Here is a 13,578-nt window from a genome sequence, read left to right on the forward strand (position 1 = left end):
CAGTTCTGACAAATCTACCACAAAGTTTGCTTTTAAGTTGCTACTTCTCTTTCTGGTCAGGCGTACCACAGAAAGTACTGAGTGTTCAAGTAATAATTAGATCGTTAGAGCAAGCAAGGAGGAGGAAGTCTCTTGTCTTTGAAATGATGCAGAGAAGAACCCGAGTATGGCCAAAAAAATACACATATGAGATGGGACCAAGTCTCAAGATTAGGAAACAAGAGTGGTAAAACAAGTGGAGGCTGGAAATAGAAGATTAATAAGATATATCAGTAAACTTGCCAAGCGTTAAGATTGATCCCAGGAACCCAGTATGTATGTGAATGCAATTAATATACATGGCTTATGTACAGTGACAGAAAAGCAAGATTGTGTAGGAAAAAAGATTTATTTATTTTCTGTTGAGGAATCACGGTGAGAAAGCAGTCTGACTTGAGAAAAGGGAATGGCAACAGTGTGCTGCTCCCTATCCTAGGTTGAAACTGGGGGAAGAACTAAGCCTGACTAGGCACATTGGAAGTGATTAAGTCTGGAAAGAACAGTAAATATGGATACACATTTTAAGGGCAACTTTGTCCCTTCTGGTTTCTTTTCTTCGTGTCCATTTTTGCGTTGGTTGTCTGTTCTGGCACAAAAGGATGCTGATGACACATGTGCATCCTGAACTAATCAGAAAGCCTATAATTTTCAAATAATTTTTGAGATTCCAAGGAAAGGATGTGGAACGCCCACAGGCTTGGATCATCCTAATGTTACTCGCTTGTGTTAAGCTTGGTTTTGAGTATGATTTTTTTGTAGGGGCTGTCTCAGAGGCTGCAACCTACAGCTCTTGGCTGGCAACCCACAGAGGGAATGCCTGTATTGTCAGATGTGAGCTGCTTAGTCTTTTTTCAAAATCTTCTCCCCCGGCCTCCCTCTCAACTTCTGTAATCATGTAATTTAAAGGCAAGGCGGCATGCTCATGGTGTGTTTGGTTTTGAGGTTTTCTTTCACCCTCTGGGAATTCTCTATAGCTTATTTATTCTTGTAAAGGTTTGGTCATGAACCACATTGAAAACTGAAATGTCTTGTTCCTTGAAACCTGTTAATTTTATAAACCACAAGCAAAATACAGTGAGGCAGCTGCATTGAGAGTTTTCCCATATGACCCAGCAATAACCTTAGCCCAGCCCAGCCAGGCTTGCTGCAAGGGGTGGCTTGTCCTGCCCCAGCTGGACTTGAGGAAGCTGATGATCAGAAACTACTAGTTGGGCAGAAAAGATTCTAGTAGCTACCAGACATTTTTCCTCTGGGGCCTGATGAGTCAACTTGTAATTCTTGAATAATCTTGATTGCCTAGGCTTTTTTTCATTATCCTGGTACACGTATGTTAAATTAATTCTGCAAGATGATTAGAGCAAAAGTATTTCATTTTTACTGGCTTTATTCACTGCTTCCCAGCATGCTCCCCCTCCTCTGAGATGATACCTTTGTTTTGGTACAGGTTTTTTTTAATATGTTTTTTTTTATCTAATCCAGATATGAACCATCAGTCTTAATAATATGATAACCCATGTGGAAGAATTGAGGCTCCATTTTATCATGTCTCTGAGTAGCTGTCATCTTGTTGTAGCTCTTTTCCTGCTTTCCAATTAAAGCCAGTGTTTTGGTACCAGGTTGGGAGAGGAGCAGTGTTAATTTACCTAGCAACTTTCCCATGACTGAAGAAAATGGCCATAATGAAAGCAGCTCTAGGATTACAGTTTCCTGCAACTAATGAGGGTGTACTAACATGAGTCAACCAGACCTGTGCCTTGTTACATTTTATTGTCTCTCCCCACAATGCTTTGTAAGATATAAGAACCAGAGTGAACCTCTCTCCAGACATAGCCTTCCTTCCTCAAAATCCTAAGTTGTCAGTCTTTTGCCCTCTTTCTCCAACATCCTTAAACAACAACCACTTTTGAATTACCTGAAAGGCTTGGGATAGAGTTTATGTCTGCGTCTGTTTCCTGTTTTCCCACATTTGTGTCTTTCAAGGTTGTTGTTGCTGCTCTTATTCCAACTGCACACAAAGAAATGCCTTACTCTTAAGTCATTGTGACTGTATGAGAACATCTGTGTATTTTTTTTGTTTGGTTGGTTTTGTTTTTTTCCTGAGAAAACATAAAAACTACCCTACTGTGTTAAATGCCCCTCTAGTCTAGCCTAGGACTGTTTCTGATATTTTCTGATGAGTGATGCTTCAAATGTGGTATGATTGCTCCAGTGTTACACCCTTCTCAAATCAGCAATTTGGGCTTTCCTGAGCTGGAAGAGACTTCTGGACCATTAAACTTTAATAGCTGCTGACAAACCTACGCTCCATGAGTTTGTGTAGTCCTGATTTGAATCCATGTATTCTTTTGGCCTCCGCAGCATCCCATGGCAATAAGTTTTGTGATTTCATTATGCATTGTGTGGAAAAAGTACTTCCTTTTGTTTGTTTTAAACCTGCTGTCTGGTAATTTCATTATGTGCCACTCAGTTCTTATTTTATGAGGAAATATTCTTCACACCATTCATGATTTTGTAAGCTGTTCATGAATGGATAACTTCTGTTTTCTGAGCTGGAGAGTACAAACCTGGGAGAGCCATAAGCGATGAGGAGTCATCCTGTTGTTGTTCTCCATGTTTTGTAGAGCATGCACAGTTCAAGATGCAAGTGCCCAGTGATTTATGTTGCTGGGTTCTCTCTGACCAACTAATGGTACTATTTGTCTTTGTAACTGTTGCTGACGGTTGATGTGATAACAACAGAGGACTGGCCACAAAAAACATAAAAAATTCTTCTATGTGGCAATAGGAGAATAGATCCTATCATTGTATATGTATTTAGTTAGGGTATGTGTATTTTTTTTGTGTGTTGATAACGTCAAATTTTCCATCATGCAAATTCATCTGTGATTTTTATTGTGTAGTGATTTGTAACCTCTACATGTCGTTAAGTGTGGATCATGCTGTCTGGCATCACTTTCTATTGTCTGCATGTTCTTGAAAGGACTGCTTTTTTTAAAACAAGAATCATACTCTCTCTGAACATGCTTTCTCTGTGTTTAAATGTCACATAGCTCTTCCTTTATGCATGAGAGCTGGCTTGGAAGCCATTTGTCAACAGTCGAAAGTTGGCTGACTGCTATGCAGCCATTGAGTTACTATTTCATTTTAAGGAACTTACAGGCTGCCTTAAGGAAGCAGTGGAAGGGGTGTAAGGGGGTTGACACCTCATGTACAGTTGTTCTTATTGAACCAGGAATGTGTTCAAGCCATGTGCTATCTTAGAAGAATTACCAGCAGTCATGCTGTAGCTCACTGGCAAAGTGTTTCTGTTGTGAATATAGTCACATTAGTGTAAAGACCTCTAGAAGGAAAGTGGTCTGTCCTTTACTGACAAGAAAATCAAGCTGGACCTGCCTCTTCAAAAGGGCTTTCTGCTGGTGATTATGCACTTTTCCTCCTGCGTTTCTAGGTACTCTGCCAAAAGGCTACAGTATTAAGTTCCCCATAAGTGTTCTTTCCATTCACATCTGCCTTTTTAAAATTTAAAAAGTAGCATTTTCCTCGCAATACTTGTGTTAATGCACATCCAAAAATGCCTGTTCTACACACTTCTCTGTAGCATCTAGTCTGTCTATGAGGCCTTTCAGAGACGTGGAGCTGTCAAATATGCATGTTCCTTGGATACCTCCTGCCTTACCGCAGCAGCAGCAGGGAACTGGGGAAGAAACTGTTAAGTCGACTGAAATGGCACTAGATTCAGGCATTTAGACAATGAAATCATGTATATTGTGTGTTGCTTGACATTGAGGGTTACTGGAGCTTGCACCTTTCATTTCTCACTGGTGCTGGGATAGAACTTGTGGCTTTAATTTTGCTGTTTGCATGGTTAGCACTCCACAGTCAGATACCTACTAAACTAGGCATCTAGGAGGCTTCTAAACTCTGTCTATGTGGAAAGTAAACTTGTAGTGAAACAGCAGAAGTCCAGTAATATAAAAGCACCACAGTGCCTATGGAATCCAAGTTTTTCGTAACTTTCTTTGTGGTTTTCATTTATGATTTCATTTGAGTATCCAGAATACGGAACATAATTCTCTTTTGCACTAGTGTTGGTGAATCAGTAATGAGAAGAAGAGTCATTAGGTTAATAACTGAAAGCTTGTCATGCATATAGGGGCTATGCAAATGAGAAGCTGGTGAGTGAGTGCATTATTGGCAGCTGTCTGTATTAAGCCAATTAATTAGCCTTTATTCTGTGTGATCATAAGTGTGAGAATCCAGCTATGAATGTAATGTATCGCTTGCCTGTGTTTGCTCCCTTACTGTGGTCTTTAGTCTTCGTGTAGTTCCTAAGGCTGTGTGAACCTATCTGGACTGTACCTCCTCTTGTACAAAAACGATTTTTGTATTAGTGTAGAACAGTAATTTTTTTCTTCCCTTTATGCAGAGTAAGTAATAGGTCTGTAGTTAAACTGTATTTGAGGTCCACATCGTATGTTACCAGATAACTTGATTTGTGGATAAAATTGTGGAGCGCTATCTGTTACTGAATTTTTCTCTATTGATTTGTTTTTAATAATCTTTTTATATCAAAGTTGCTGTCACTGAAAGCAGTAAAATGGATATTACTTTTCTTGTTGATTTTATAGCACCCAGAAGCATGCAAGATATTTCACACTGCACATATAGTACTACTCACCTGCCCAAAGAGCTTCAGAGTTTGTCTTCACCAAAATTTTCCAGTTACAGTTGTGTAAATACATCAACCCAACAGGCTTATTTGTTGGTAGCAGAACTTGTTTCAGGAGGGAGAGTCCTGGCAACTGGCTTGTCTGCGTTTGTTTCCAATTGGTACTGCGTTCCTCAGTAGGTTTTAACTAGTTAAACATGAAATATTTTTTTTACTGTTTTGGGGTGTGGTATTGTTGAATTTTTTTTCTTTTTTTCCAAAGAGATATTGAGAGTGTGAAAGTGCAGATTTCTCACCATGGCTTGCAGCAAAACCCGATTTGTTCCATTTTGTCCCTCCACTGTCTCTTTGACTTCTTCAGTGCAGAGCTGCTGAATGCGTTTCTTCATTTTTCCTATTTAAAAGTTTTATGGAGAAAGATGTCTGTTTCCTACTGTCTCCTGGTCTGCAGTTAACCTCATCTTTACAAATAAGCCCATACCACATTTTGTCAAAAGCACTGAGGCCTTTATGAATGTGAATCTGAGAAATTACTTGACTACTGCTGGGATCTGTCTGTGCATTTAGTCTTTTGTTACAGAAGTAAATTCTGGTTATGTTTTTTTTTGGTGAATAAGTTGTCATGGAATTTTAATGTGCTGACAGCTCCCATCTTGACAGCAGACTCTTATTTCATGAACCTTAAGTTGTTGTACTTGCATAATAAGAATCCTTCGAGTTAAGGTTTCTCTGTAATTTAACAGTGCTCTTGACCCTGTTAAAGTTAGTATGTAAGACCAAAATGTGTTTTCGAGTTTAAGTATAAATTAAAGGCTCGTTCTAAGTGACATTTCAATTCCTTAAAGTATTGCAAAAAGGGAACAGGATGAAAATGCATTGCTTTTATTTTCACTCCAGTCTCTTCCCATTTCATCGATTTGTTTGCCTGCAATTTCTTCTTTTCTAGAGTTTTAGAATGCCAAGGACTTCCCATTGTGAACGGGCAATGTGATCCCTATGCCACGGTTACCTTGGCAGGACCCTCCAGGCAAGTATTGCACGTACAAGAGCTTACATTTTATAAGGATAGTTTCTGTTTCCTTTGTCTATTAGAAATCTGCATTCTCAGATGGCCAGATGGGAGCATTTAGACACCACTAGAATATGTTAAGTGTTTGTGTGTGCAGTTTTGATTTATGTAAAGGTCTGAATAATTTGAGTATCCTGGAGTATGTAATTTGTGGTTAGGCTTAATTTGTGCATCTTCTCACCTCACAGTTGGAAGCTGTTTTTTTAGCAAATTTATTGCCTAATTTTGTGCAGGAGCAGAAGAGAAAGCTGAGTACATCAACATCTTGCAGAGTGTGCATGTTTGCATGTGAATATTTGGAGTCTTTTCGCTTTCAGGGTGTGGCAAATTAATGTGTATGTCAAAAGCCCTAGGTGGCTCAGTCCTATAATTTGATAAATGTGGACATAATAGCATGGATACAATTCGGAATGAGATTTTAATAATGAGATTCTGCATAATATTCTTCAGTTTAAATTTGGAATTAAATGTTCCTGTTCTGTTATAAAAATTTCCCTTGCTGTTGGATGTCACTGTTTTGTTTCTGCTTATCTGGAGTCATCTTTTATGTCTATACCATGTTAGAAACAAATAGCTCTGCTATGACCTCAAAGAATCAGATTCGTTATCATCAATTATTCATAACGTTTCACAATAATTTATTGAAAATACTATAAATAAGATGCATTCTTGACAAATAATTACCTTGCATGCAGAGAAGTCTGAGACTGGTCTGTATTCTTCGTCTTTGTCTAGGTGTGTTATGCCATATCTCTGTTAGTGAGCTGTGCATTTGAGTTATATGCTTTGATGTTTTAAGCCTATAACTTGTTTCAGACGGTACTGGCTGGCTATTACTGACACTGGAGGGAGATGTTTTGAGTCACCATTGTATCCTTGAATGTCCAAACTTACCTTTCTTTGTCTGCTTCCTCCCATCCCCCCAACTGGATAATGTATGACAACTGATAACATATTTCCCTTCAGAATAAGGAGCATAGGCTCATCCTGTTTGTATCTGGTTTTTGGTGGGGGGAGAAGGCTTGTGTCCTATCTCCAGCCAGCAGCATGCAGCTTATTCCCATCCACTGCTTTGTAATTGCCCAATAATTGTGCTTGCCTTAATCGCATCCTGCTTTCTAGTCCCCTCCCAGATGGGCTTATCAGTAAAGAGGTTGATTGGCAAGTGTGACTGATGAGATGGGATAGGCAATCTGCCCTACGACCTGGAGGCGATTAGTCTCTCTTATCTCTCGGCTCCTCCTAGGAATAGTGGGATGTTCTTAATCTGTACACCATTCTCCTCTCTGGATATTTCAATGCCTTTCCTTTTAGAGTAGGAAAGCTGCTTTATTCTGCTGCATTTATGCAATGCCAAGCATAAAAATTTCAACAAATGTGCTGCTGTTTATTATGTGATCTGTACTTAGAGCCCTCAGACTTCCTGATGAAAACTGTTTCTATGCCTGTATTATGTACTGGAAAACATTGTATATTGGTGGACTGGCCCATGCAAGTCACACAGGAAGCCTGTAGCAGCACTGGGAATTAGACCCAGCTTTGCCTGACTTCTGTAAAAGAATACAGAGGGTTGTCCGGTTAATATAAGCAGTTACAAGCTATCTAATCAGCTTTTCTGCGTGAGAAATGAGGGATAGATTCTGGGATGAAATGATTAGTAGGTCAGTTTTCCACATGGCTGATGTGCCTCTCCATCTGTGTCTGTTTTATCTATGCCTTCTTATTACTGCAGAGCTGTAGGGGAAAATGGATGACACAGGACGACACAGAGCTTTTCCCTTCTAGGTAACGAGAATAAATCAAGCATAGGTTCATAACATTTGGAAATCATCAAACAGCTGTTGGCTGGCCTGTGTGAAATGCATTGGCTGGTTTAAGCCCAATGCCAAGCATTTTAAAAGGCAGGTGCAGGCGGATGGCACTGCCCATAAAGGATGCATGGGCAATGCTGAGCTTCATCAGGCCTATTGCCTGGTGAGTGCTTTGGGGGAGGTCTGCCATGCCTTGTTCCGACAGAGCAGTAGAAATTAAGAGACGTCTGCTCAGCACCGCTCATAATAATTCAACAACATAATATTAGGTGCTGTTGGGACTGCAGGAAAAAGGATGGTAATATAGCAATGAAAATATTCTTACTGAGGAGGTGGTTGTGATTATTTAACATCATCGAAAAGCATTCATTGATTCCTCAGGCTAGGATTATAAAATATAAAACACAAATAGCTATGTCAGTCTTCCTGTCTCATGTGCTTTTAGGGTATGAGGAATTTTTGAGTTACATCAAGACTGAGACCATCACCCAAATGTTGCTGCTCATAGCTCCGTTCTTGCCAGTTGCTTTGTACAGATACGAGATTCTGCTGGATCAAGCGAATGACAGAATGAGGGTTCAAGGACTTGTGTTTAAGAGAGAATAACAAACTCTGATTACTGTTGCTTTAGAGAAATAGGCATGCTGTGAATCCCTCTCTTAAATGTGTGCAAGTGTGTATGCCTTGCTCTGCTGGAGCCACATGGCCTTCCAGTTTTATCAGAAAAATCAAATGGATAACTATTTGTTCCTTGCTGGCTCTGTTCTAGAATCACGCTTCTGCTAATGTTGTTTCTTACCTTTTTTTCTTCTTTCCTTAATTCAGATCGGAAGCCAAAAAGACTAAAGTTAAAAAGAAGACCAACAATCCACATTTTGATGAAGTGTTTTATTTTGAGGTTGGTATTTCAAAGGAACGGGTGATAAGCTGAAATACTATACTGTAGATAGTTGGCACAGCATCCTGCTCCATGTTGTGCCAGCTGTCGTCTTTGAAGACTGTTTCAAAGCATGATGCAGGGGAGAGAAGTACCTAGGATCAGACTAGCCGTCTGCGGAGGGAGCAGTATATTGCTTCAGCTCAGGTGCTCTGTAGGAAAAGCTTCAAGGTGGGCATTTCTGAGCAGCAGGCTTTACACTCCATCATGACTCACCCTAGAAAAGTTTTGAAAGAGGACAGTTAAAAATGAGATTTAAATTTATTTTTTTTTTTAAGCCTGTGGTTTTATAACTGCTCCACTCTGTCTTTCTCAGTCAATGGGAGGAAGATTATCTCCTAGGTACACTGAAAACTGTAGAGGAGAGATACGCTTAAACTGGATGTTCTGGCTGTCTACCAGTCTGCTGCAATACCAGTGCCTTTCTTCCAAGTGGGTGAAACCTCTACAGCTTTATTTAATACAGAGCATTTTCAACGAGTCCAGTTAAGACAAAGTATAACTTCTACGAAAGTGCTCATTTTGGTTCTTTCTGGCAAGAGTAGTTGTAATTGTAGTGTGTCCATACGTATATGTGCATGTATTTATAATTTGGATACCTTTTGAAACTTTTCATTCTGTCTTCTAAAGGATGTTTATCTTTCTCTTTTCTGTTTCTCTTGGACATCTTAGTCCTAATCTGTGCTTAACTGTTCTATTTCAATAGATACCTCAAGAACATATCTGTCATAACAAAGACAGAGTACTGCAACGAAGTTGGCATATCATAGAAAAGCCCTTTCTGCCCATACTGCTTGCATCATTCAGGTCATATTTGCATCAGAAATTGTTGCTGGCATAGGAATGGCACGTAGAGATGTGGTTTCTCAGATCAGTTCAGAGGCACAGGCAGCCACATCGGGAAGGAGATCTGAGGGGCGAGGAGCCATACAAGTGCTGTTGCACTGTGCAGATCTGAAGTGCACGTACCATTCTTGCCAGTGTCAGCGAAGGACTAACTTCTGTCTTCCCCCTCCTTTTACAAACCACCGTCTTTGCCTAGAAGCTGACAGTTATACCAAGCTAAAGTTGGTCATACCAGCAGAAATGTGCTCTTGTTGGTGTAATGTATTTGGATTTGAGGGATAGATATAGCAAGCTCTTTATTGGCAGGAGCACTTTCTCACTGCTCAAAGGGATGGAAGCCTTGAGGGTTGGCTAAGATACTTATCTAAGATAACCTTTCCTTCGGTAACCCAACACGTCTCTTCCTAGGATATAACTTCTCTGCAGACTTAACTTTAGCTAGCAGTGAGCCTTTGTGCCTGCTTGCCTGACTCCGTGAGGCTGTGTGGAGATGCTGCATGGGTGTGGTTGTTGGGAGAGAGATCCCATGGAACTGACCACTGAAACTGCACTGGAGTATCTGTTTGTTCACTCACGGCTGCCCAGGATTTCAGTCCATGACCTGGTGCAGAGCTGCAGCGTTTGGCAGTGACACAAGAGTGATGCTAGATGCAAATAAACTAAAATAAGCTTCCTTCTTCTTAACATATGTGGTTCTGGAGGTGTCTGACAGCGAGAGCTTGTTAATGAGGATGTAATCCAGGAGTTCAGACTGTAAACCACAGAATTTTACCTGTCTGATTCCTCAGCCTTCTGTGCACTGCAGGAACAGTGAATGTTTGATATTCGAACACTGAAGTTGTCAGGTGGTGCCACATCAGGAGAGGAAGGAGAGGAGCCGAAAGTGTCTTCCGGCTGGAGTTGCGAAGGGGGCTGGAGGCTCGCTTAGCTTGTCTTTGTGCTGATAGCAGGGTTGCGTGCAAGTATCAGCAGAAGCAAAACCTGAACTCAAGCCCATGCCCCAGTTGTTCTGCTAACTCAGAGCAAAATGTTTTCTGTGTCAGTAAGAGCAGAGCTTGGGAAATGTCTGAATCAGCCGGAACTCTGAAGCATAAACATGCCCTTAGTGCAGACAGAGCCATCATAGATTTGTGTCATTTTCAGAGCAGTTAGTACATATCAGGCTAAATGTCTCCAAGGAACAAGGTTCAGTAGAACTGCTATGGCGGGGAAGTACATTCACTAATGAGACATGGGCAGACCTGTGGCTGGTGCCTCCTCTACGGAGTGCTCTGATTCTTGTGGAGCTGCACAGATTCATGCTGTTGACAGCAGTGTCATTTACTGCTTCCAAACAGCTTCATCAGCTTTCCTGCAGTCTGCTAGCGCAGCGATTAGCCATGCCTCCAAGGAAGAAGATCTGTGAAAGGCAGTGAACGGGTGCTTTCCTTTCTACAAGCAAAATGTTGCACAGATTTCATTTTCTAAATGGAAAACAGCTTATCATTGGTTTGGGAAATCGAAGGGTTTATTTAAGGGGTGCTATGAGCGAAACTTGCAGCTGATGGTTAGGAGCCATTTTCACCACCGCTCCAGCTGCAGCACAGTGTGGGGGCCCGAAGTTCTATATGCAGCTACAGGAAAATGTTCCTTTTACGGGAACTGAAGAAGGTAATGCTGGGGACCTGTTTGCAAACCTGCAAGTGCTGAAAAAATTGAGTAGCTGATAAATGGCTTGTCAGCTTTGCGTAAAGAAAGGGATCAGCACATTAGAGTTGTGTCCTTTTTATTTTTATTTTTTATATATATTTTTTTTTAAATGGTACCTGGCAGCTAGTTCAGCATGGTGAACTGGGAGTTCCCTCATCTCCAGTTCCATCCTTGGAATGGATGAATCTCATGCAGCTATCTTATTAGGAATACCACTCTTGAGCTGTGTTAATCTGCACACTAAGCAGTCATATAGGTGAACAGAGAGACCTCATACATGCAGACTCCAGCAAAACTTCTCAGAAAAGTATTTACTTAAAAGGGATGTGCCGTAAGTTATGCCTAGGCTATAACTTCAACAACTCACGTGTTACTGATAATAAAACACTTTAAGTTTGCTTCCTTATTAAAAATTACACCATTAGCTTCACAATAGTAGTAGAAAATGTCATTTGCAGTTATGTAGGATAATTTCGTGAAGACAGTTGCAAGGGTAGGATGAGAAAATTTGTGCTGAGCTGCTGAAGTTGTAGGCTGTATTCGAATCAATCCTCTGTGCTCTTGGGCTTACAGGTCATTTGATTCAGTTACAGTCTAGAGAGTTTGGTCTTCAGTGCTACTGGTACCTTTTCGTTTTCATGTATTGCCTTGAAAATGGTTCCTGCCTCACATACATGCACAAAAAAGGCTCTGAGTGTCCTGTGCTGAAGATTCTTTTCTGGTTCCTCTCTGCTCATGAAGCTATGTCTTTGCCTCTCTTGTTTGTACCATCGGCATCTGATGTACAATATAAAACCAAGAAGTCAAGTTTACAATAAAAGGCAGGTTTTGTGAGTGGGAAGTATTAAGCCACAAATGTATTTAAATCTACAGTAAAGTTCAGCTCCTGTGTGCAACTGAGAGCTGAACCCACACATCATACACACTTGCATTTGATCAGTTCCTGCTGTGGTTTCAGCTGGGTGGGGCAGCCTTCTTCTCAAGTTTGACACACTATGCAAAAATACGACCATCAAAGTCTTTTTATAATCATGCTAGAAAACAAATTTTAAGAAATGTTTGTAGAAGTTTTTTTGCTAATGCTCTACACTTAAAGCTATCTTCCCGTTATTTTCTGCCTGTGCTTTGCTGTTAATCAGTCTTGCAAATATGGTTGGTGAACTGAGCACCTGGTTCTGTATTTTGATAGGCTAACACAGGCTACCGTCTCTTTGACAATTGATCTGCTTGGGTTTTTTTGTATGAGCATGATAAATTGACTTCCAGGGTATCAGGACAGGCAGAACTTCCCAGTTTTAATTAGATCCACTGTAAAACTTAAGGGTGGTTTTGGTTTGTTTTTTTTCTCTCCCTCTTCAGAATACCTCAGGGCATCTGTTGTACAGCTGTATTTAAAACCCAATTATTAATCACCTTTTTATTTCCTTAGATGGGTTATAAAAGTGGTATTCCTTTCCATGATTTTTTCTTTTATCAGTGTAAACTCAAAAGCAGTGTAGTAATATTGAAGATGTCCTTTCTCTGTAGAGAAAATGTGGAGTATCTAGTTACTTTTGGATATGATTGTGTAACTACCACTTTTGTATAGTTAAGGTATCTGTTTGTTTATTCACGTGCATGAGTGTTTTCAAATCAAGACTGAAGTCACTGTTGATAGTAAAAGATTGTGGTCTTCCAGAATTTTGTTCAAGTAACATAGAAATGCTTGTGTATCAGATCAATTCATTAGTTTCCTCCTTTTTATTAGGTTACAAGACCCAGTAGCTACAACAAGAAATCCCATTTTGATATTGAAGATGTTGATGAAGTTGACAAAATGGAGATTAGGTAATATAAACCACCTTGATCTTCCAAAGTTGCGTAAGTTTGTAGTAGACTTGGTTTTCAAAGTAGCAAGCATGGTTTTACTGTTCATAAATCAAGATGAGTCTTTGTCACTGTATCTGCATGCTCCTTTACCTCTGCGGTCCTGTAGATGTATGCAAATGTTTGACTTCCTCTGCGGGAGAAATCCTCATTATTTTCCTTGGAATCCTATACACTGTGTGTATACTGATGCGCAGTTGTCATTAAGCGCAGCCTTTTACATCTGGGCCCTTTCCTCCCTCCGTCAGTTTCCCAAGAGAGTCCCGAGGCTCTGTGATGCTCTTGGTTAAAGGGTCTGTTTTCTTTTATTGTTTAATTTTAGCAACCCATATAAGGTCCTTCTTCCTTGAAAGGAAACTCTTGAGCTCAGTTTCTCTTCTCTCTTGCCTGCCAGACTTTAACCCCTTCCTGCGGGACTGGGTATAATGCATGTGAAATCCATTGCACAGGAAAGACGCAACTCTGATTTCAAAACCAAAACAATTCCACCCCACTGCCTGCCACCCACTTAGTGCTATTTTAGAATCTGCTGAGGCCTTTCAACGGTGTCTGTGGGGACAGGTGAATAGGAAGGGTGGAGAGGAAACAATAGGAGATGCAAAACCTAAAGGTATCACATTTGTCATACCATCACATACATTGAAACTTAAAG

At 40.4% G+C, this 13,578-nt stretch overlaps 1 protein-coding gene across 4 annotated transcripts in view; it reads left to right on the forward strand.

The window, feature by feature from the left end:
* The window catches only part of RASA3 (RAS p21 protein activator 3), a 135,220-nt gene that overhangs the window by 96,237 nt on the left and 25,405 nt on the right, over positions 1 to 13,578 (forward strand). For all 4 annotated transcript variants that reach the window (XM_086610699.1, XM_086610685.1, XM_086610693.1 and 1 more), the window contains 3 exons: positions 5,655 to 5,735; positions 8,414 to 8,486; positions 12,808 to 12,887. In XM_086610699.1, coding sequence (XP_086466825.1) covers positions 5,655 to 5,735; positions 8,414 to 8,486; positions 12,808 to 12,887 — 234 coding nt within the window. The remainder of the gene's footprint in view (positions 1 to 5,654; positions 5,736 to 8,413; positions 8,487 to 12,807; positions 12,888 to 13,578) is intronic.

The sequence above is a fragment of the Tauraco erythrolophus genome, chromosome 1 (assembly GCF_009769465.1).
Source record: "Tauraco erythrolophus isolate bTauEry1 chromosome 1, bTauEry1.pri, whole genome shotgun sequence".
Classification (NCBI taxonomy): Eukaryota; Metazoa; Chordata; class Aves; order Musophagiformes; family Musophagidae; genus Tauraco; species Tauraco erythrolophus.